The sequence below is a fragment of the Bufo gargarizans genome, chromosome 3 (assembly GCF_014858855.1).
Source record: "Bufo gargarizans isolate SCDJY-AF-19 chromosome 3, ASM1485885v1, whole genome shotgun sequence".
Taxonomy (NCBI): domain Eukaryota; kingdom Metazoa; phylum Chordata; class Amphibia; order Anura; family Bufonidae; genus Bufo; species Bufo gargarizans.
Genome location: NC_058082.1, coordinates 341,896,259 through 341,921,249, shown reverse-complemented (window position 1 = coordinate 341,921,249; position 24,991 = coordinate 341,896,259). Strand labels below are relative to the sequence as shown.

General features: G+C 45.9%; 1 protein-coding gene across 1 annotated transcript in view; it reads left to right on the top strand.

The window, feature by feature from the left end:
• Positions 1–24,991, top strand: part of HHAT (hedgehog acyltransferase) — a 324,329-nt gene that overhangs the window by 67,556 nt on the left and 231,782 nt on the right. The window contains exon 8 of the mRNA XM_044286517.1: positions 9,198–9,348. Within this exon, the coding sequence (XP_044142452.1) occupies positions 9,198–9,348 (151 nt within the window). The remainder of the gene's footprint in view (positions 1–9,197; positions 9,349–24,991) is intronic.

Sequence of the window (24,991 nt, the reverse complement as noted above, 5' to 3'; positions counted from 1 at the left end):
GAGCAGGGTTCACTAGCGGGGTGACAGGAGGAGGGGGGAGCAGGGTTACTAGTGGGGTGACAGGAGGGGGGAGCAGGGTCACTAGTGGGGATGATAGGAGGAGGGTGGAGCAGGGTCACTAGTGGGGTGATAGGAGGAGGGGGGAGCAGGGTCACTAGCGGAGTGACGATAGGAGGGGGGAGCAGGGTTACTAGTGGAGTGGCAGGAGGAGGGGGAAGCAGGGTCACTAGTGGGGTGATAGGAGGAGGGGGAGCAGGGTCACTAGTGGGGTGATAGGAGGAGGGGGGAGCAGGGTCACTAGCGGGGTGACAGTAGGAGAGGGGAGCAGGGTTACTAGTGGAGTGACAGGAGGAGGGGGGAGCAGGGTCACTAGTGGGGTGATAGGAGGAGGGGGGAGCAGGGTCACTTGTGGGGTGACAGGAGGAGGGTGGAGCAGGGTCACTTGTGGGGTGACAGGAGGAGGTTGGAGCAGGGTCACTAGCGGGGTGACAGGAGGAGGGGGGAGCAGGGTTACTAGTGGGGTGACAGGAGGGGGGAGCAGGGTCACTTGTGGGGAGACAGGAGGAGGGTGGAGCAGGGTCACTAGTAGGGTGATAGGAGGAGGGGGGAGCAGGGTCACTAGTGGGGTGACAGGAGGAGGTGGGAGCAGGGTCACTAGTGGGGTGATAGGAGGAGGGGGGAGCAGGGTCACTAGCGGAGTGACAGTAGGAGGGGGGAGCAGGGTTACTAGCGGAGTGACGATAGGAGGGGGGAGCAGGGTTACTAGTGGAGTGACAGGAGGAGGGGGAAGCAGGGTCACTAGTGGGGTGATAGGAGGAGGGGGAGCAGGGTCACTAGTGGGGTGACAGGAGGAGGGGGGAGCAGGGTCACTAGCGGGGTGACAGTAGGAGAGGGGAGCAGGGTTACTAGTGGAGTGACAGGAGGAGGGGGGAGCAGGGTCACTAGTGGGGTGATAGGAGGAGAGGGGAGCAGGGTCACTTGTGGGGTGACAGGAGGAGGGTGGAGCAGGGTCACTTGTGGGGTGACAGGAGGAGGGTGGAGCAGGGTCATTAGCGGGGTGACAGGAGGAGGGGGGAGCAGGGTTACTAGTGGGGTGACAGGAGGGGGGAGCAGGGTCACTTGTGGGGAGACAGGAGGAGGGTGGAGCAGGGTCACTAGTGGGGTGATAGGAGGAGGGGGTAGCAGGATCACTAGTGGGGTGATAGGAGGAGGGGGGAGCAGGGTTACTGGGGACCAGTCACAGGAGTCCGTGGCTCCTTACCTCTCCAGCGGCCCTGTCATTTTTCCCAAGGTCCTTACAACAGCCACCCCTGGAGCCGGCCCCTCCTTCTTCCAGCTCCCGCCAGCTTCCCCTGCTGCAGGACCTGTATCTCTGCGGTGCGCGCCTATACCAACCAAAGCTCCTTGCTGTATGGAGCTTTGCTATTGGTTATTTAAGGCACAGGCCACATCTCTGCGCTGCCTGTGCCGTTCACAGCGCTCACTGATGAATGTGCCTTAGACTTTTTCCAGGGAGTTGCACGGGCCGCATGACACAGCTTCGCGGGTCGTAGGTTGGGCATCACTGATCTAGAGGATTAAAATGTCGGAAAACCATTTTATGGTTCAATCTTTGTTTATTGAGACAATGGCATAATAAAGTCTACAACATATCCTGAAAGGTTTCACATTTTATCATTGAGAATTAGTAAGATGAAGGATGGATGATATAATATCTTAATCAATAGGTTATTAAAAAAATTCAACAGTTTTTACATAGTAACATACAGTGCTGCCCATAATTATTCATACCCCTGGCAAATTTTGGCTTGAAGTTACTTCTATTCAACCAATTTTTTCAACGTAATTTTTTGATGGGAAATGACATAGGTGTTTCCCAAAAGATAATAAGACGATGTACAAGAGGCATTATTGTAGAAAAAAAACATTTCTCAGCTTTTATTTACATTTGGGAGACACCTATGTCATTTCCTGTCAAAAAATTACTTGCTGGTTGAATAAAAGTAACTTCAAGTCAAAATTTGCCAGGGGTATGAATAATTATGGGCAGCACTGTACATAGTAATATGGTTTATAAGGCTTAAAAAGGACATCGTCCGTCCAGTTCTGCCTGTTAACCCTCAAGTTGATCCAGAGGAAGGCAAAAAAAAACCACATAAGGTGTAAGCCAATTTTACTCATTTTAGGGGGAAAAAATTCCTTCCAGATTCCTGTTCTACAAGATGAAATTGCAGCCTACTTGCAGAGTGTCTTGCCTTCAGTTTCACACTAAACCGTCTGGATGTATAGCTCTGATCTCTGAATTCCTGACAGCTCATAAACACTTATTGTAGCTAGATTCTTATCAAACTGATAACAGTATGGCCTAAATGAGCGTTTATGAGCTGTCAGGAGTTCAGAGATGAGGGCTATAAATCGAGCTGTCGGAGCAGCAGCCTGAAGGTACAATGTGAGACTGAAAGCAAGACACTTTGCAGATAGACAGAAGCTTAAAAACTTAAAGTGGTTGTCCGGGCTTTTACTATTGATGACCTATCTTCAGGATAGGTCATCAAGATCAGATCAGTGTCGGACCCCCACGATCAGCTGTATGAGGAGACGGCGCACGCAGGTTTGTTCTCATGAATATAACTGTTTTTATTTAGTGAGTTGGTGCCTTTGTTTTGCAGAAATTAAAGGGGTCCTCTTACTTCAGCAAGTGGCATTTATCATGTAGGGAAAGTGTCAAGGCGCGGTGTGGGAGGCAAACTCCACACCGAACACAGGCGGGAAGGGAAGAGGTACTAGACCTGGGAACTAGGGAAAGGGGGAAAGGTCACCACCTAGTGAATTCCTAAACCGAGCCCTGACTACTAACCGTATGAACACACCTCAAAGTTAGAAATGTTCATACGCTGGAACCTAGAGCCCTATCTGACCCTAAAGGGCCCTGGGAATAGTGCCAGGGGAAAAGATGACCTGTTCCTTCCCAGTTGAAGGAACAGGAGACCCCCTCCGGCCTAATACCAAAATATAAGGGGAAACAACAAGGTAGAAATAAGAAAAAGGCACTTAACTCCAAAGTACGTGGACGAGCAGGAACTCAATGGAGAATCGATCACCAGCACTTCCACAACCATAAAGATGCTATCAACCGCATAGCATGATGGGTGAGACCAGACTAAGCAGAGGAGTTGGAATGACCACTTTGTCTACACCTGAGATGAGAGGTGTAGTACATCACCAGCAACAACACAGAAACAAGTGAAACCATACAGGCTGTCAGATCACATCATGTGCAGCCAGTCTCTTAGATCTTCTAACCCCTGTCACGGGAGAGACCGTGACAGAAAATTACTAGAAGGCACTTACTAATGTATTATCCATATTGCTTCCTTTGCTGGCTGGATTCATTTTTCCATCACATTATACACTGCTCGTATCCAGGGGTTACGACCACCATTGCAGCGCAGATATGAGGTGTCTGGGACGGGATCTGCTGTGCATGTGTGCCTATGCGCGCTCCCACGGTCCCGGCCACCAGAGAAGCCGGTGCTTTGTCCTATAGTGTGCAAGCACGACCACCGCTGGTGGATTACAGGAAACTCAACTGATCTCTATCGCTGACCCGTCGGCTTTGTTTTGACGGGGGGTCATGTGACTGATACAGCGGTGACATGTCTCTCATTCGGCATGTGACTGACATGCCACATGAATGACATGTCACCGCAACGGCCGGGTATTGGCTACAGGGTTCACTTGACTCGCATCAAAACGGATGTTGACACGGGAAGATCTGGGACATGCAAAGCCGGCAGGTCAGCGATAGGATCCAGGACACAGCGATGGGGATCACTGTAAATATGATTTCCACCATGTGAATCTAAAAAACAATTCAACGAGGGTGAACAACCCCTTTAATAATTTCAGACCCCAGAAGAGGGCACTAAATTAACTTAATTGTAAAATTTGTGGACAAAAATGGCACTGTGGTTTAGAAAGTGGTGGTGGTGGTGGGGGGGAATAGGGAGTATAACCAAAATCTGTACCCTGGTGATTGTGTAACTAAGGATTAGTCACTAATTGTCAGCTAACATGGCGGACTATGGTAGTTATCAGGTACTTTCTCCCCAGGTACTGAAGGTAGGAGAAGTCTGTCGTACACACATCTGACTTGAGAAGTACCACATGTCTGGATCCATGAGCTTCTTCTTGCTTAAATGGTTTCTGTCATGAGAAATAACGTTCTGTAGCTGACTGACATTAGCGATGGGCTAATGTCAGCAGTACATAGCAGTATGATGTATAACTCCCTGCCTGCCGCCGTTCTCTTAAAATAAAGACTTTTAAAATATGCTAATGAGCCTCTAGGTGCTATTAGGGCGTTGCTTCAGCACCTAGAGGCTCGGTCTATGCACCCTTTGGCACGCCCAGGTCCAGTTGATTGACTTTCGAGTTCTCCTCAGTGTCCCGTAAATCCCGCACCTGTGGCGCAGTGAGTGCGCCTGCGCCGAAGGAAGGAAGCCGGCAGCAGGAGCGCGCCCTTCACTGCCTGCGCCGAATACTAAGGCTACTTTCACACTCACGTTTGGTGCGGATCCGTCATGGAAAGTAACTGACTTCCTGTCCCTTGTCAGTTGGAGATCAGAGTGCTGGTCACATGACACAGCTGAGGATCAGAAGGGAGGTTATAATGCACAAATTCAGCCACTTCACTACACAGTACATCATGTGCATAGCTTTCTAATGGGGCAGGAAAAGATTTTTTCGGAGTGCTGTTTTAAAAATTTGCTAGTTGAAGGTTAGGTGAAATTAGTAATTCCAATGAATGAGTTTAATTCGGCATTTGTGGAACCTTTTGGTTCCTGTTTATTCCAGGTGATCCGACGAACACACCTACTGGTACAGGTTTTCCCAAAACAAAGCCTAAATTTAAGAGGTTAACACAGAATCTGTTTCAACAACTTAGTCTTTTTTTATTACTAGATTTTTTGAGTTTTATAGGAGAAGCACAATGAAATAATCTGGCAGTATCTGAACTGGAAAAATTTCTATGCTATTTAGGATGTTGACTTGGGCAAAGTAGGGGACATTTTCCTTAGTTTGGGATATACACATCCCATGGAGATCAGATGTCACTTGTGCTCCCTCTCCCCCTTCTCTGTCTATAATTGACTGTATCACTGTAGGGACCGTGGAAGAACCGCAGGGCCTGGAGGCGAGGAGAAGGGTCTGCAGCTCCTCTAACTGCAAACCTTGCTTTATATCCTCCTATTTGATGGAAATCATGGGGGCGACTATTGTAACGAGCCATTTTTTTGCTCTATGAATATGTATCCTAAGTATCGATCTAAATGGTAATGAAAAACAAGTCATCAGTTTGTGATTTATTTTATTTTTTTCTCCCTATCCTGCCTCATTATGATGAAAAAATAATAAAATGTTTGGAATCTGATCCACTGCGAAAAACACAAATCAGCCAAGCTAATGGCATTTCACAGAGAGCGCAGCGCCAATTGTGGCTGACGAAGACAGATATTACCTGGGCAGGCAGATGATTGCCTCCATAATGCTGTGTTAGCGGCGCGCCCGGCAGTCACAGTCTTGCAGTTTATTATGCTGTTTAGAATGTCTTTTCCATTCCTTGAAATGAGCCTCATTGTGCCACGTACACTGAAGGTAAAAGCGTAATTTCCCTTGGGGAAGATCCACTGACGCCTATTGTCAAGCAAATAGTATCGCTCTTCATGTATGCGGGCCGTGCATGTGTGTATATTGAAACCTCAGCAATCGTAACAAATTTTTTTGTCCGTTCCGATATCCACGTCAGACTCGACTCCTCTTTTTCTTGAAGCATTGTGATAATTTCATATACGTATTTTTGAGACGGCTCTCCTGCCTAGAGAGATCAATGATACAATTCTGGCTACCGATAACCACCACTAGGGGGAGCTTATTGCATGTTTAGTATTCAGTTCCATATACAGCTATACCGAGTTTTTGTGCTGCTCTTCTGCTTCAGTCTCATCACATCACAGAGCTTATATGTCACAGGAAGTGCCTGCGGTTCTGTATCACGGGTCATAATATCCCCATGTGCCGCCATATAATGCCACTGCAGGTGGAACATTGTAATATGGCATCAGATTTTTCTGTCAGATTCCATGCGGATCTGGCCTTAAGCCGAAACGACGTTTAGCTTAAGGCCAGATCCGGATCAATGCCTTTCAATGGGCATTAATTCCGGATCCGGCCTTGCGGCAAGTCTTCAGGATTTTTGGCCAGAGCAATAAGCGCAGCATGCTGCGGTATTTTCTCCGGCCAAAAAACATTCCGTTCCGGAACTGAAGACATCCTGATGCATCCTGAACGGATTTCTCTCCATTCACAATGCATTAGGATAAAACTGATCAGGATTCTTCCGGCATAGAGCCCCGACAACGGAACTCTATGCCGGAACACAATAGTCTAAGTTGGTGAAGTGAAATGAGAAAATTATATAAATAAAACTATTGTTTAGAAATAGAAAACAGAAAATTGGCACGTGCGTATGTATTCACCCCCATTGTTAGGAAGCCCATAAAAAGCTCTGGTGCAACCAATTACCTTCAGAAGTCACATAATTAGTGAAATGATGTCCACCTGTGTGCAATCTAAGTGTCACATGATCTGTCATATATACACACCTTTTTTGAAAGGCCCCAGAGGCTGCAACACCTAAGCAAGAGGCATCACTAACCAAACACTGCCATGAAGACCAAGGAACTCTCCAAACAAGTAAGGGACAATGTGGTTGAGAAGTATAAGTCAGGGTTAGGTTAAAAAAATATCCAAATCTTTGATGATCCCCAGGAGCACCATCAAATCTATCATAACCAAATGGAAAGAACATGGCACAACAGCAAACCTGCCAACAGACGGCCGCCCACCAATACACACGGACCAGGCAAGGAGGGCATTAATCAGAGAGGCAGCACAGAGACCTAAGGTAACCCTGGAATAGCTGCAGAGTTCCACAGCAGATACTGGAGTATCTGTACATAGGACGACAATGGGCCGTATGCTCCATAGAGTTAGGCTTTATGGCAGAGTGGCCAGAAGAAAGCCATTACTTTCAGCTAAAAACAATAAGGCACGTTGTGAGTTTGCAAAAAGGCAGGTGGGAGACTCCCAAAATGTATGGAGGACGGTGCTCTGGTCTGATGAGACTAAAATTCTACTTTTCGGCCATCAAAGAAAAAGCTATGTCTGGTGCAAACCCAACACCTCACATCATCCAAAGAACACCATCCCCACAGTGAGACATGGTGGCGGCAGCATCATGCTGGGGGGACAGGACTGGGAAACTGGTCAGAGTTCAGGGAAAGATGGATGGTGCTAAATACAGGGATATTCTTCAGCAAAACCTGTCCCACTCTGTGCGTGATCGGAGGCTCGGACAGAGGTCCACCTTCCAGCAGGACAATGACCCCAAACACACGGCTAAAGCTACTTTCACACTGACGACAGAGAGATCGGGCAAGCAGTTCCGTCGCCAGAAGAATGGTATTCAGGCAAGTCTTCAGGTTTTTTTCACCGGAGATAAAACTAGCATGCTGCGGTTTTCTCTTTTGCCTGATCAGTCAAAATGACTGAACTGAAAACATCCTGATGCATCCTGAACGGATTACTCTCTATTCAGAATGCATGGGGATATAACTGATCAGTTATTTTCTGGTAAAGAGCCCCTGTGACGGAACTCTATGCCGGAAAAGAAAAACGCTAGTGTGAAAGTACCCTAAAGCAACACTTGAGTGGTTTAAGGGGAAGCATGTAAATGTGTTGGAATGGCCGAGTCACAGCCCAGATCTCAGTCCAATAGAAAATCTGTGGTCAGACTTAGAGATTGCTGTTCACAAGCGCAAACTTCCAACGTGAAGGAGCTGGAGCAGTTCTGCAAGGAGGAATGGGCACAAATCCCAGTGGTCAGATGTGGCAAGCTCCTAGAGACTTATCCAAAGCGACTTGGAGCTGTGATTGCCGCAAAAGGTGGCTCTACAAAGTACTGACATTAGGGGGGTGAATAGTTATGCACATTGACTTTTTCTGTTATTTTTTCCTATTTGTTGTTTGCTTTATAATTAAAAAAAATAAAAAAATATACATCTTCCAAGTTGTGGGCATGTTCTGTAAATTAAATGATGCAAATCCTCAAACAATCCATGTTAATTCCAGGTTGTGAGGCACCAAATTATGAAAAATGTCAAGGGGGGTGAATACTTTTGGAAGGCACTGTATATGTACACTATGGGTACCCATAGTACTAAGGGTACTCTGACACTGCACAACATGGCGCTGGTAATAGAAGCCTAAAGGCCCCCATATACCTTGAATAGACTATTCCTCTGGCAACAATTTCTCTTGACTCCGTCATACACCTGCATGCTTGGTTTGGCCGAGTAGATACAAGTGAGAGCAAAAGGATTGGGCAAAACATTCACTTTAGAGGAGATCCCCGTAGACAGGGCCGACAATACACTAATGTGTATGGAGGCCTAAAAGAGGACCCGTCACCTCTCCTAACATGTTTTAGTAACAATATGCAATCCTCATGTAATAACAAGTCTGGAGCATCTATTGTCGAGCCATTCCTCTATTATTCCTTCTAGAAATTTTGAATGAATTGCCAGCAGTTTACAATGATGGTCCAGCTGGATATTACCAACTGGGGGGATGGTCCCAGCTCAGTCTGTGCAGCGATACAGCCCCAACTGGTAACACCCAGCTCGACCATCATTCTAAACTGCTGTCAATTCTTGCCTAATTTCTAAAAGGAATCCTGTCGGTGGGATCGGCCCTATTGAACCAGACATACTCTCTGCTAGGGTTGATCCTGCTTATTAAAATGATGTTTGTCTTGTGAAAATAACTTGCAGTGTTCCTGATAATTCTTTATGCAAATGAAGGTGTTAGTGCACCGAAGGCGGAGCCTATTCCCCCGGTGCACCTCCTCCTCTGGGTTCTCAGCTTTCCACCAACACTCTCAAAGTATACTGATTTGGTTAATTTGGAATTTAGATTGTAAACTCCAATGGGGACTGGGATTGATGTGAGTGCACAGGGACCCAGTACAGAGCTACAGAATATGATGGTGATATGTAAATATATCTAAATAAATATAATAGTCAAATAAATATCAGTAATAGTAATATTAATAATGCAATTATTTTGTCTTCCAGGTGGTCTCGCCTTGGCGCAGGTTCTGTTCTTTTATGTGAAGTACCTGGTCCTGTACGGCTTCCCAGCGCTTATTGTACAGTTGGATGGTGTGACTGCCCCCGCATTACCGCGCTGCGTCAGCACCATGTACAGCTTCACTGGTATTTGGAGGTCAGTGTCTTTTCTCATTGTTCTTTGCTTCTTCCGTGTAGCAGAGTATTATATGGAGTTTGTACAGAATGCGAAATAATATCCCTGTCTGCTGAGCTTGCCATCTTATTGTCACATACGAGGGCACTTGGTGCTAGCTCGGCACTTCTTCTTATTATCGTCTGGGACAATGGTGACAGATTGTCACAAGGTTCTTATGTTTTAGATATCATTATATGGGTACAAAAAGTGTGAGTGAAAATTGGGAGAAGAAAAATAAAAACTGCAAAATTGTCATTCCACCTCAGTATATAGTATATACACCAATGCAATAAATACTCTCTCATCAAGACAGTTAGGTCCAGGTGCATAAAGGGGTTAATTAAGGCCTTATACATCACTATTCAGACCCCCCACAAATAACTCAAGTCCAAAAAGAATTTTAGACCTGAGATCCCAAGTCTTCGGCTGTGAGTTTACTCAGGTCAATCTCACTCTGTAGACACTGTGTGAGAATGACCATAGATGAGCGCAACCCAGTTCAGAGAGAGAAATCTCTCATTCGTTGTGCATCCTCGCCTTCTTATCCCATATTAAGGACAGTAATGAGAATGTCCCTGGGTCAGACTCATTATTAGAATTCCAGAATCGGCACACAATGGATTGTTGTGGCTGATTCATACAGAATACCTTTACGTATTTTATTGTTTATTTTTTATTGCATTTTGTATCATTATTTTCTTCTAGTCTTTACACCTTTTGCATGTTTGATACCAATATCGTTAAAGTGAATTTATCACCTAACTTTTTATCTGCCAGTTAAAACCAGATAGTAATACATTTTCTTTTTTTCTAATCATTTATTTTTTTTATTCTATTTCCTGACCATGATTATGAGGGCGGCCATCTTGTCTGGGCTATTGTTAACAGCGTTTAGAGAGCTCCTTTACAGCAGCCACCATGGGCCATAGACACAATAGACTGGAGGGGACTCATGCAATCTATGGGACAGTATTGTGGGCATGCTTTGTGACCTGTTCAGAGGTCATTGTACAGGGAGGGGGATGAGGCGAGCAGTGGCCATCGCCCATTGTGAATATGTGTAAGTTTTACCGCAGTTAGCATGCTGTATGGGAGAGTGATGTGGCCATGGTCTGCGACCTGTGCAAAGGTCATTGTACAGAGAGGGGGAGGAGATGAGCAGCGACCATCACCCAGTGAATGGTGAATTCTGTGCTATCTTTATATCCGTGTTTCCTGCTGTTGTAATCCTGCCTGTGATAAAATGAAATGACTTCTGAGAGGTGATCTGTTCAGGACAGGAATTCTTGACATGTTATTAGGCTCAATGTGGAAACTGCAGAATTTTGTAATTTCTTTAAAGCGAACCTTTCACCTCATTTTCACTTTATAAACTAGCAACAGTACCTTATAGATTATCTTGAGTGTGTTGTTATCCATGTTACTGCCGCTTTCCTGCGCTGTTTATTCATAAAAAAATTGTCTTATAAAGTTCACATTTCGTGCTCCAACAGTCAAGCAACAAGTCAAGGGGGTAGCCCTTCCCTCTCCTCTGGCCGTACCGCCCCTGCCCTAACGCCGCCTCTATGCCTTGTAATTGACAGCCGGCTCAGTCGCCGGGACGGCGCTCCTGAATCCTGCGCATGCGCCGTCCTCCTCATTCGCCGCTCGATCCTGTCTTTCTGGCGGACACAAGCGCGACCATGTAACAGAATCGCGCATGCGCCGTACGCGATGCCTGCCTGTCTGCTCTCCCTCCCGTGCGCGCGCTCCACTATCTTCAGGCGAATGAGGAGGACGGCGCATGCACAGGATTCAGAAGCGCCGTCCCGGCGACTGAGCCGGCTGTCAATTACAAGGCATAGAGGCGGCGTTAGGGCAGGGGCAGTACGGGCAGAGGAGAGGGAAGGGCTACCCCCTTGACTTGTTGCTTGACTGTTGGAGCACGAAATGTGAACTTTATAAGACAATTTTTTTATGAATAAACAGCGCAGGAAAGCGGCAGTAACATGGATAACAACACACTCAAGATAATCTATAAGGTACTGTTGCTAGTTTATAAAGTGAAAATGAGGTGAAAGGTTCGCTTTAAATGTATATTCTCAAATTTAAAAAACACACAAAGAATTCAAAAGAAAATAGTTGCTATGAAAAAACGATAGGTCATTTTCTCATGACACATTTCCTTTAAAGTAGTGTTCCAGGACTGTAATGTCGATGACCTATCCTGTCTGCAAAGGGTACTGCAGTGCTGCTTCCTGTCATGAAAGGGTAGGGAACAGTGCAGGCCTGAGCTCTACCCGCACCACTGTCCCTACTTACTGTATTTGCACGATCCATCCTAAGTGATGGCCTACACCTGGACGACAGTCCCTTCTTAGCTAAATGCAGGGGCCTAAACCAAAACTGGAAAATACTAATGAGGCAGAAAGAGTTGAAAACTAGACAGGCTAAACCAGGACCGGATCAGAATCCAAAATAATATACAAATACACAGCAAAGTGAAGCCAGGAGAAAAACGTCAGAGATGAAGTCAGCTGACAAAGGCGAGGTCACAAGCTGGCAGAGTCAAATACTAGGAGGTCATCTCGGAGGCAAAATCAGTGATCAGAAGCAATGTCAAAGACAGCAGTCAATGATCCAGAGTAGCAAACGCACAGCTAGCTAGTGAGGCTTAGAAAATCAATCACAGGCACCTGTGGCCAGCAGGAGCATGTGACACCAGCACAGAGCCTGATTGGTCCAGGTGTCCTAGCACCCGTGATAGGTTGAGCAGCGCCACTGTTAGCGGAGCTAGTTGCCGTAGCCACAGAGCGACGACTGCGCTGATGCCATATCACGGCTGGACACGGCTTGACACTCCCATTCATTTTAATGGTTGCAGTATCATTCCTGGCCACTACCCGGTGTATGGCGCTGTGTGTTTCAGGTGCCTGTTCTGGAGCTCAGCAGCCTGTTACTGTGCCTGATCCGCAGGGGTACTGGGAGTCGTAACCCCACCGATCGTAAGGATAGGTCATCAATATCACATTCCTGGAAAACCCCTTTAAATGCTGTCTTTCCACCATGCATATGTTGACCTTTTCTGAGAGTATCCTGTAGTTCCTTGGATATAATTGGCTCTGACACATTATTCTCTTATTCCCGATCTGGTCCGTATTTCAGTAGGTTCTGGCTTTCATCCACAGAGGGTTTCTATGAGCGTGAGCCGATACCTGTGCCAGAACGTGACTTTTACAAGTAGATCTACTCTATTAGAATTTCAAAGTCATTTTGATTATGAGAACTCATTAGTCAACAAACTCTCCAGCTGCTTTGTTCTAATAGACGGAGAAGCTTGTTGCTGCCCGACCTTGATTGACATTGGAGGTTCGCGTCACACACGTCCAATTAAGTACATGGCGCAACATGGCGTGCTTCCTATAGGGAGGTGAGGGGTGATGTTTGGGTGAGAGGGCTGCGCCGTGCGGGTAGAGACATTGACAGATGACGTGTGTGTATGTTCTTGTTGCCTTTCATGGGATAGGATGAGCATGCATAATATCCTGTAAGCTGCACGGTCTGCATGCATAACAGCAAGTCAGCATGGGGGTTTCTGCAGTTATTTCATCATGTATTAATTCAATAACGTAAATATAAAAGCTGAATAACAAACTAAATAGGGCTTACAAATATGTACTGATTGTTTCTTAATTATGTAGCATTAAGTTATTCGTTTTTGCTGACACCCAGCTCTAAATCCTCTGCGTTGACGTAGAATTAACTGATAAAATACTGCCTGTCTGCATCCACCACTAGGGGGAGCTTATGAGCTCACTGCATACTGTGTTTTTATGGAATTCAATGTATAAGTAGTATGCTTTCTGACTCCACTTTAAGGGACCACGAGGGTTGTCAACCACAAGGATTGCCACTACAATTTGTGTTAATCGGCAGGCTTCGATAGTCAGACCCCAATATGGGATATGGTACGGAATACCCCTTTAATAGTTGTTCAAGAGTTTTCCCAAGACCCAACGAGTCCCATAAAGCAACCTTAAAGGAGTTCTCTGGGCATTCTGTCTAATTACCGTATGGTTCTAACCTGTGGAGGCAGCTCCTTTACATAGCACTTACCTTCCTCCTCGGATGCCACCGTCTCCGCTTCTCTGGCTAGCTCTGTGTATTCTTCGTCCAAGGTCCCTAACTGGATGTGGCCATTTCTTTTCCTGTTTGGCTGCATTGACTATAATGCAGCTGAACAGGAAAAGAAGTGGCTACATCCGGTCGGGACTCTGGTGCAAGAGCATGCAGGGGGCCCCAGGGCAGCGGAGATGGTGGTATCGGAAGGAGTGAGGGAAAGTACAAGAGCTTTCTTCCACATGTTACCACCATACGTAATTAAACGAAATGCTTTTAGAACCCCTTAAAACTTTGTAATATACTAAAAGTTCTGTCTATCGGCCTTCTGGGAAAGTAGTCACTCCTCTTCTGAAAATCCTGCTGATGTCACGTCCTGTAGCATGTATCCGCCTGGGCTATAGCCAGGATGTTCCCTTCCACTTTGGCTAGGAGCCAGAACTACTCCTCTCCCTGTTGCATGCGCAGTGATGGTGTGGATTCAGTAGTTTGCGCATGCGCCAAGGAAGGCAATAGTTCTGTTCCTGTCCACAGAGGAAGTGTTGTCCCGTCCATAGCCCAGGCTTCAAACCTGATAAAGGAAGTGGCACCGCTAAAAGCAGGATTTTTAGAATTGACCAGGCCGATCCACGCAACCGTCATTAAATTGGGTCATTGGCTCCCAGAAAACCCCTTTAACTGTAGAGGACCAGGGGCGTAACTACCATGCAACTGCTATGGGGCCCAGGGCACGAGGGGGCCCAGTCTTAGTTGGGATTATCTCTTCTTTTACTGGAGGTGAAAACTTGGTCAGGACTCTACCCTCTAAAAGGAACAACTTTTAGCAAATGACTCCCTGGAAAAATGGCCCAAGGGTCATTGAAAGAGAGTTTAGGCGGAAACCCTTCTGTCCTGCATGGGGGGGCCTGGTTTTATCCTGACTATGCGGCCCTTACTTCTCTATGTACGCCACTGTAGAGGACTTATGCAGAAACTAATTTCTTCAGCACTCCGTATAAATCGACGTAAACCCCTTAGTTTTCGACAATTACATGGAACGTCTTTCGTTTCCAGGCGATGTGCTGTTCTGTGAGCTTTGATTCTCTGCCCACACTGCTATTTTATGAATAGGCTTTATGAATGCTCCAGCAAACATGAGGTGAAGGCTGCGTTTGTTTGGAAGGACCGCACTTTCAAAAAGCTTCGGAAATTGCAAGTAGCGTTCTCCAGCTGTGCTAGATGGGAACCTAAAATTTTCATGGGACTGACTCAAATGAGCGTCAACTCCCACACAGAGACGGCAAAGACGCCGAGAATGAAATGCCGGTGATGACTGCGTGAGCTGCTGTGCTGTACTGTACGTCTGCAAATAAAATGTAGAAGTGGGGATTATCGCTAATTGCGCCACGTCACATGGGTACCTGGATGCTGGTTCAAGGTACTGGCTAGAAATTCACGTTGTAGGACGTGCGTCAGTCAGTTATCGTCAGCATCGCAGCTTTCAGCTTGCATCCCTGGCATCATACATAGTCATCCTTGGAAGAGGAACACGATGGAGGTCATTGCATCTGGAACAAAACCATCATAGCAAAATGGGATCTTGGTTATCTCCCGGTCATCTGCTGGAAAGTAGTCAAGAAGTATCAATGTCCAAGAGCTGGAAATCATTAAAAAAAATGAAATGTTGCAGCCAATGCGATGCTCAGACTGGGATGTTAGAGATGTAGCAGACCTGGACTACCTTTGGTGCTAATCTACGTGATCTCCACCAAAATATTACTAAGCATTGATCATGAGATATCTGGGATTCTAGCTGTACCGTGCATTCACCAAGTAATGGCATGATGTAATATATCCCATTTATGAAGATATCCTGGATCACCATTAGATGTGTGAACTATGGGCGTAAAGACAGAGGACTGCACCCGCAGCACCATCGATGGGGGAAGGGCAGTGTTTATTTAGGTCATAGGCAGTGACGTACATAGAGAAGTAAGGGCCCCAATAGTGAGGATCAAACCAGACCCCCCACACAGGACAGAAGGGTTCCTGCCTAAACACCTTTCAATGACCGTTGGGGCAATTTTCTCACTGCTTCATTTGCTAAAAGTTGTTCCTTTTAGAGGGTAGAGTCCTGACCAAGTTTTCTTCTCCAGTAGAAGAGGAGATAATGCCAACTAAGACTGGGCCCCCTCATGCCCTGGGCCCCATAGCAGTCGCATGGTCTGCCGCTATGGTAGTTACACCACTGGTCATAGGCATGGTGAATGTGTGTAGATCTCTGTGGATGTGCCTTATGTGTGTGGACCACACTGCCGCTAATGGCCAGCAGAAGGCGGGTAGTCTTGATTACACTGTCACTAATGGCCAGGAGAGGGCAAACAGTCATGGCTTCACCACTTCTATAGACACCAAAGTGCGTGCATTACTGCTAATGGCCAACTCAGTGCAGGCAGATGTGGCTGCACTGCTGCTAATGACCAGCAGAGGGCAGGCATGGCCACATTGCTACTAATAGTCACTACAGGGTGAGCAGTAGTAGCTGTACTGCTGCTAATGGTCATCTGAGTGTGGGCAGATGTGGCCACACTACTGCTTATGGCCAGCAGAGGGCAAGCAGTCATGGCCGCGTTGCTACTAATAATCACCAGAGGGCGAGCAGTTGCTTCACTGCTGCTAATGGTCAGCAGAGGATGAGCAATTGCAGCACTTTAAAAGAGCACTCCACTTGTAAGGAATTGTTTGATGATCAGCCCCAGTGGTGAGTTTCTGGCTGTTTGTTCCCTGTGATTTTCTGGTGTGTGACTCAGTGTTGTCTCAACTTGCTTGATCCAAATTATTTCTGTGCTGACCTCTGAGCTGTACCCGGCCTTGTGTCACGGCTGAGGATGGGGGAAACCCTCATCCGTGTGATGCCAGATGTTGTAGTGGCTACTCGGCCATGAGAACAGGATAGGGAGCAGGTCACCTCCTCACGCATCCCTAACCTGACCCTAACTCCTACCTGCATGGGCCGACCTTGATGGTAGGAGGACCCATGCGCAGGAACCTCGGAGCCCTGACTTACCCTCCGCAGGTCCCTGAGCTAGGAGCTGGGTAAGACGACCTACTCCTCCTAGGCATGGAGGAGCAGGAGTCTCAATGGCCAAGCTGTTGGGAAAAGGGGAACATAAACAGCCTTACGGGAATGGCAGGCGAACGAGAAGTTCCACCAACCTGCCACAGCCTTGCTGACTGGATCCCTGAGCTAACAGGAATCCAGAACCGTAAGCTGCACCAAAACATAAAAAGGTCCCAACAGAATGTAACATACTAGATAAACACACAGCAACACTAAAACATAGCAACAATACTTTATGACCACAGGGGTGGCTCTCACTGGCAAGGAAGATGGAGGTCACAAGGAGGCTGCTCCAGCAAGCATGGCTGAAGCAACCCACTGAGCCATGCTAACAGTGAGGCTTTATAGGCCAAGAAGCCACACCCCACAGTCAGACACACCCAGTGACACAACACACACACTGGGAAGGGAGTTAACCCTTCCAGCACCACAGAAGGGAAACATCAAATAGGAAAAGTGTCCAACAGTAGCAACACATGGGTGGCAACCGTGTCCTGGGAGATAGCCGCTGGCAATGACATGGGTGGCAACCGTGTCCTGGGAGATAGCCCGGAGGCCGGGACACTGCCACCACATGTACAGACAGCCAAACGTTGCCACGGGCAACCACAGTGCAGGAAGAGTGTCAGTGCACACCACACATACTACACAGAGTGCACACAGACATACAACACAGTGAACACAATACTCACACCTAACATAGAGGTTGCTAGGTGCAACCGCATGCACAGCAGGAAAGCTGCCACATACATACGTTGTCAGCGGCAACCACAGGTGAGGCAAATACCACTGCCCTCACCTGTGATTGACAACAAAACCAAACCGCTGACAATCGCATGCGGTTGAGAGTCACGGTCATAGCCATGGCCGTGACACCTTGTTTCCTCATACCAACTACTGGACCTGATCCACCTTCCCCTTTGACTATCAAATACCCCAAAAATACTGTTCACCCAGAAAGCAAAAAAATCCATCTTGAATAGCTAAGTAAGTGAGACGGTGTCTAGGGACGAGTCATATACTAGATCTTAAAAATACATATTATAAACTACAATACAATATTTGAATTGGTTTCATAGATGTGGCGTCTTTTCGCTGGTAAAGATTAATATTGTTCACCTTTCACCTAATCTACCGGATCAATAAATGGAATTATTTTGGGCATTTTGACCAAGAATACTCAGTGTCGCTGTCTGTCGTTAAAGCTATGGACACCTTTAGAGCAAATTTTTTTAAAGCGGCTCTGTCACCAGGATCAACCCTATTAAACCAGGCGTACTGCCTGGTAGGGCTCATCATACTGATTAAAGCAATGTCTTTCTTTTGTCTGTATGCTAAACAGCTGCAGAGAAATCAGTGTTTTTCTTCATATTTGAGCACCAAGAGGCGAGGCTGAATCCTTGGAGCACTGCTTTGTAACAACCCTATGCTCTCCACACTTTCCTCTCCCATTGATTGACAGGGTTAGACATGCTGAGGGCAGAGCTGTGTCCTAGCATCTACATATCATATACTCTATGTACTATAGCTTCACCACCCTGGGATCTACTCAAAAAGCTCATCTACATATAACTTCTTTATTCACAGACACAATGTATGATCATACAGACACCAGTAATATGTGTTAGGGATGAGAGAACTTTTGTTTTTCACGTTCGGTTTTTTTTTACAATTCCATGATATTTCCAGGGGCCATAATGGGATTCTATGACGGAAGGCCTTTAACAGTCATTCCATTTAGCATTCTGTCTTAATGGAAGTCTATGGGCCGCATAACAGATCCGTCTGGTTTCCGTTATGCAGGAGTCCGCTCCATATATTCCCTCAACCCCCGTTTTTTTTTTTACATATATAGCTAACTCGCCACCTGTATTCTAGCATTGTAATTTGCTGCATCATTTCATCTCAAATCTGACCACCAACCCAGAGCTTGCCCTAATGTGTAAACAGGGCCTCGGTCTCTCCCATGTGGCTGACTTCTTGTGACCTACAGGATGCTAAACTTTACCATATATAAATCTCTAAGGGAGTGTGAAAGACTAAACCTAAACAACAATAGGAAATCCCTCCCTATGTTAAAATATAACTTTTTTATTTCAATATCTAAAAGGATTAGAGTAATCCTACTATAATATGCACATTTTATATAGTATACCTTGATAATAAAAAAACTATAACAATCAGAAGGTGAACAGGTTATCACGAGGCGGGACTCTAATTGTCCTCCTTACTCACGGTTTGGTGATACGTGTGTCTTGAAAGTTCGGATTACATGTCCAGGATTGTGGGACCCACATTACTGTCCCTATTATGTCCCTAAGACTCACCCTGACTACAGGCAGAGCACCCGCCCCGAAAGGGACGACCCAACCTCTCAGAGGCTAACCCATCACTGATACCTGTCCCCACCCTATATAACAGAATGTTGTCCCAGAAAAATTGGAAAGACCAAAGTCCCCAAAAGATTGGAGAAATCAAAGTCTCGACCCTGTGTTTCCCCAGTAAAACAACTGGTTCCTCAGGGGACAAATGTTTAAGATATCTGGTAACAAAGAGTAAAAGCAGTCCTACAGTATTGGCCACCAAACTAAAGGTCACCTCAAAAGAAGGGCCCTATTATGAGGGAATATATAAGAAGCACTGAGCTCAGATGTAGGCTACTGGATAGAAGGCATATATCTCAGGGCCCTGTATAGCCTACATCATAGGGCCCTTCTTTTGAGGTGACTTTTAGTTTGGCGGCCGATACTGTAGGGCTGCTTTTACTCTGTTACCGAGTATCTTAAACATTTGACCCCTGAGGAATCAGTTTTACTGGGAAAACGCAGCGTTGGGATTGTGATTTCTCAAATTTTTTGGGGACTTTGATCTTTCCAATTTTTCTGGGACAACAATCTGTTTCTATAATTGGGCAGACTAGATGGGCCAAATGGTTCTTATCTACCGACACATTCTATGTTTTTATATAGGGTGTGGACAGGTATCAGTGAGGGGTTGGTGACCTACAGGATGACATTATCACCTATAATATATCTCCTGGCAGCTCTCAGGCCCCTTCCCACACTCCATGTTCTTTTGTATATCCCTGTATTCTGCCGATGATATAATCTCTCTCCAATCTAAAGGACCAGCAATGCAGATATATAGTAAGTGAGTGTATACAGTGATTAGCTGCAGTTATATAAACCTCCTGACTCACACTGCCTGTACAATCTGTGTGTGCTGACTATCCGGTGTAGTTTTATAGGATGTTGTTTCACACTGGTCCCTCCTGCATGTAACAGCCAGGGGAAAGAGATGACAACGCAGAGACGGAAGGCCTGGTCTGTTATGGCTGCCCTCAGAGGACTCAGAGCAGTGCAGTGTAATATACTCCACCTCCTCTGCCTCTGCAAAGCCAAGAATGATGCAAAATGTAGGATTCATTAAGAAAACCATATCTGAGGGGAGAAGGAGTCAAGATGTCTGACAATCCACAAATGACACATCAAATGCAACAGGTATAGAGAAGGAATACACAAAAGCTTATATCTTATTCTTTAATAATGGCCTATTCTGTACTATACAGGTCCTTCTAAAAAAATTAGCATATTGTGATAAAGTTCATTATTTTCTGTAATGTACTGATAAACATTAGACTTTCATATATTTTAGATTCATTACACACCAACTGAAGTAGTTCAAGCCTTTTATTGTTTTAATATTGATGATTTTGGCATACAGCTCATGAAAACCCCAAATTCCTATCTAAAAAAATTAGCATATCATGAAAAGGTTCTCTAAACGAGCTATTAACCTAATCATCTGAATCAACTAATTAACTCTAAACACCTGCAAAAGATTCCTGAGGCTTTTAAAAACTCCCAGCCTGGTTCATTACTCAAAACCGCAATCATGGGTAAGACTGCCGACCTGACTGCTGTCCAGAAGGCCATCATTGACACCCTCAAGCAAGAGGGTAAGACACAGAAAGAAATTTCTGAACGAATAGGCTGTTCCCAGAGTGCTGTATCAAGGCACCTCAGTGGAAGTCTGTGGGAAGGAAAAAGTGTGGCAGAAAACGCTGCACAACGAGAAGAGGTGACCGGACCCTGAGGAAGATTGTGGAGAAGGACCGATTCCAGACCTTGCGGAAGCAGTGGACTGAGTCTGGAGTAGAAACATCCAGAGCCACCGTGTACAGACGTGTGCAAGAAATGGGCTACAGGTGCCGCATTCCCCAGGTCAAGCCACTTTTGAACCAGAAACAGCGGTAGAAGCGCCTGACCTGGGCTACAGAGAAGCAGCACTGGACTGTTGCATGTCATTCGGAAATCAAGGTGCCAGAGTCTGGAGGAAGACTGGGGAGAGGGAAATGCCAAAATGCCTGAAGTCCAGTGTCAAGTACCCACAGTCAGTGATGGTCTGGGTGCCATGTCAGCTGCTGGTGTTGGTCCACTGTGTTTTATCAAGGGCAGGGTCAATGCAGCTAGCTATCAGGAGATTTTGGAGCACTTCATGCTTCCATCTGCTGAAAAGCTTTATGGAGATGAAGATTTCATTTTTCAGCACGACCTGGCACCTGCTCACAGTGCCAAAACCACTGGTAAATGGTTTACTGACCATGGTATTACTGTGCTCAATTGGCCTGCCAACTCTCCTGACCTGAACCCCATAGAGAATCTGTGGGATATTGGGAAGAGAAAGTTGAGAGACGCAAGACCCAACACTCTGGATGAGCTTAAGGCCGCTATGGAAGCATCCTGGGCCTCCATAACACCTCAGCAGTGCCACAGGCTGATTGCCTCCATGCCACGCCGCATTGAAGCAGTCATTTCTGCAAAAGGATTCCCGACCAAGTATTGAGTGCAGAACTGAACATAATTATTTGAAGGTTGACTTTTTTTGTATTAAAAACACTTTTCTTTTATTGGTCGGATGAAATATGCTAATTTTTTTAGATAGGAAATTTGGGTTTTCATGAGCTGTATGCCAAAATCATCAATATTAAAACAATAAAAGGCTTGAGCTACTTCAGTTGGTGTGTAATGAATCTAAAATATATGAAAGTCTAATGTTTATCAGTACATTACAGAAAATAATGAACTTTATCACAATATGCTAATTTTTTTAGAAGGACCTGTATATGCAAAAGAAAAAAATCCTGGATGTTTTTTTAAGGGAAGGAACTTTAGCAGTATAAATTGTGTTATAACTTTACATTCAGTCACTCACAAAAAATAAAAATTCCTCTTTCGGACTGAACTATCTTTCTCTTTTCAGAGACTACATTTGATACTTGGGTTTAATTTAAAATTGATGTTGCGTGGAGCTTTGACAAGCGTTTTAATATTATACACATGGCTGATAAATGTTCAAAGCTATGCAAATGTTAAATATTTTACAAGGCAGCTTGTGTATTCAATGAGAAGATCTTTCCATCTAAGGACTTCATTCCTGTCTGCTTCCTCTCTGCTGCGCTGTGAATATACATCATGGGTTCTTTCTGAATGCAGACAATAAATTGATATAGCCTTGGTAACCGCTTATTTTTTGGTTTGATAAGTCCTAAAATGTTGAAGATATTTTGGCCCCAGTGAGCATAAGGGTCTTGTCCCTATGTTATGTGTAGGGAAGTACTCAGGTCACCTGGAACCACAGCAAGTAAACTCAAGAACTGCTATCAGTCTTTCTTATCAACACTAGTTACTAGGAACTAAGGTTATGTTCTTCACCATGGCCTGAAACAAGGCTTGATGGACTTCGAGCTAAGGACCTAGGTTATGCCTGTGGAGTAAAGTAGCAGAAAACAGGTCTGAGCTTAATAGAAGTAGACCTACCAGAACGACCAGGGAGTTAAAAAAAGAGTAGTCCTCAAGCAGGCTCAAAACTGGGAGAGACAAGTGCAGCCAAATCAGTAGACAAGGGGCTAATCCAGAGACAAGCCAAAGTCAGTTCCTCTGAAATTATCTCCTGGCACTGATCCCATCTGGTATTTGACTCTGTGTATTGGTTCTGTGTATTGGTTCTGGCATATCCCTCTAGTTTGGACTCTGACCTGATTTTGACTTAGCTTTTGGATTCTGGTTTTGCCTATTTAGTTCTGACCTCTTTCTGTCTGACTACTCTTTTATACCACTAGGTTTACGCCCATGCACTTAGTCAAGTTAAGGACTGTCACCAAGTTGGGGGCTGCCATTTAGGACAGATTGTCTAAGTAGGTAGGGACAGTGGTGCGGGTGAAGTACAAGGCTGCACTGTTCGCCAACCCTAAGTGACATTATGAGTGCAGTGAGGAGGAGTTTATAAGCGCAGTGAGGAAGAGTTCATGAGTTCAGTAAAGAGGAGTTCATGGGCACAGTAAGAAGGAACTTGAGCGCTATGAGGAGGAGTTTGAGTACAGGGAAGTATGAGTGCAGTGAGGACGAGTTTATAAGCATAGTGAGGATGTAACGGTCACGTACACACACACACAGGGGGGGGGGGATAGTGACCACTGCGCTCCACCCTCACCCCTGGCCCTGCCTACTTGCCTCACGAGTCCTGAGGATAGTGAACGGACCGGGTCAAAACCAAGAGGACAACGCAGTACAGAGGGATAAGCAAAGAAAGGTCAGGAGAAGCCGGGGTCATAAATACCAGGAGAGTCGAGAAGTACCAAAGGAGTCCGCAAAGAATAGTCAGGTGGAAGCCGAGGTCATACCAGGAAGGATGCGCAGTACAGGAGGAGCAGGAAAAGGATCGTCAGGGAACAGGATCAGGTAAGTACACAGGTATCCAACAACTGCCAGGAACCTAAATTAACAGGCAACCTGTGGCCAGCAGGCTGCCTGTATTTATAGTGGGGAGTGAGGGTCATGTGACGTGGCCAGCGTCACATGACCGACAGACCGACCAGTCGAGCACCGAGTGATCAGCTCGGCGCTCAAGGCAGACCTAGGAGCAGGGAGCCTCCCAGCTAGCAAAGCCGCCCTGGGAACGAGGTCAAACACAGATCCTCGCTCCCGAAGCTAAGCAGCAGGTCTGCGGCTGATGGGAGACCGAGTGCGCCTTCGGCACCCCGTTACAGAGGAGGAGTTTATGAGAGCAGTGAGGAGGAGTTTATGACCGCAATGAGAACATGTTATGGGTGCAGTGAGGAAGAGTTTATGAGTGCAGTGAGGAGGAGTTTAGAAGTGCAGTGAGGAGTTTATCGGCACAGTGAGGATGTGCGCGTAGTGAGGAATTTATGAGCGTACTAAGGAAGGGTTTATGAGCACAGTGAGAGAGTTTATGAGCATAGTGAGGAGGAGTTTAAATGGAGTAGTGGTCATGCTATGGGACTGACAGTGGAGAACAGTACTTGGCTGTTTCCTTCAGATGCACAAACATTGAATGGAGATGTACAGTCCCTTGGAATAGAATTCAATATCCCTTGAACGTTTCCAAATTTTTTCATCTTGCACCCACAAACTTAAAGAGGTATTCCCATCACATACAATTGGGGCATATCGCTAGGATATGCCGTCCTTGTCTGATATGTGTGGGTCCCACCTCTGGGACCCGCACCTACAAGGAGAACAGAGCGGGGAGAGCTGTGGCTGGAGGACCCCGGTTATTTTTGGCAGCCCCATTGAAATGAATGGAGGGCGGCTGCGCATGTGCAGTGTGTCCTCGATTCATTTCCCCGCTCCGTTCTTGTTGTAGGTGCGGGTTTCAGAGGTGGGACCCGCACCTATCAGACAATGGGGGCATATCCTAGCGAAAGGGTAAAACCTCTTTAAATGTATTTTTTTCGGATTTTATGTGATAGACCAACACAAAGGAGAAAGTATGTGTGACTGGAAAATAAAATGATACATGGTTTTATAATTTTTTAATAAATAGAAATCTGGAAAGTGTGGCGTGCATTTTTATTCAGCCCCCCTGAGTCAATACTTTATAGGACCACTTTTTGCTGCAATTACAGATCAGATGCAAGTCTTTTGGGGTATGTCTGTACAAGCTTTGCACATCTAAAATTTTTGCTCGTTCTTTCTTGCAAAATAGCTCACTCTCAGTCAGATTGGATGGAGAGTAGAGTTGAGCGAACACCTGGATGTTCGGGTTCGAGAAGTTCGGCCGAACATCCCGGAAATGTTCGGGTTCGGGATCCGAACCCGATCCGAACTTCGTCCCGAACCCGAACCCCATTGAAGTCAATGGGGACCCGAACTTTTCGGCACTAAAAAGGCTGTAAAACAGCCCAGGAAAGAGCTAGAGGGCTGCAAAAGGCAGCAACATGTAGGTAAATCCCCTGCAAACAAATGTGGATAGGGAAATGAATTAAAATAAAAATTAAATAAATAAAAATTAACCAAAATCAATTGGAGAGAGGTTCCATAGCAGAGAATCTGGCTTCCCGTCACCCACCACTGGAACAGTCCATTCTCAGATATTTAGGCCCCGGCACCCAGGCAGAGGAGA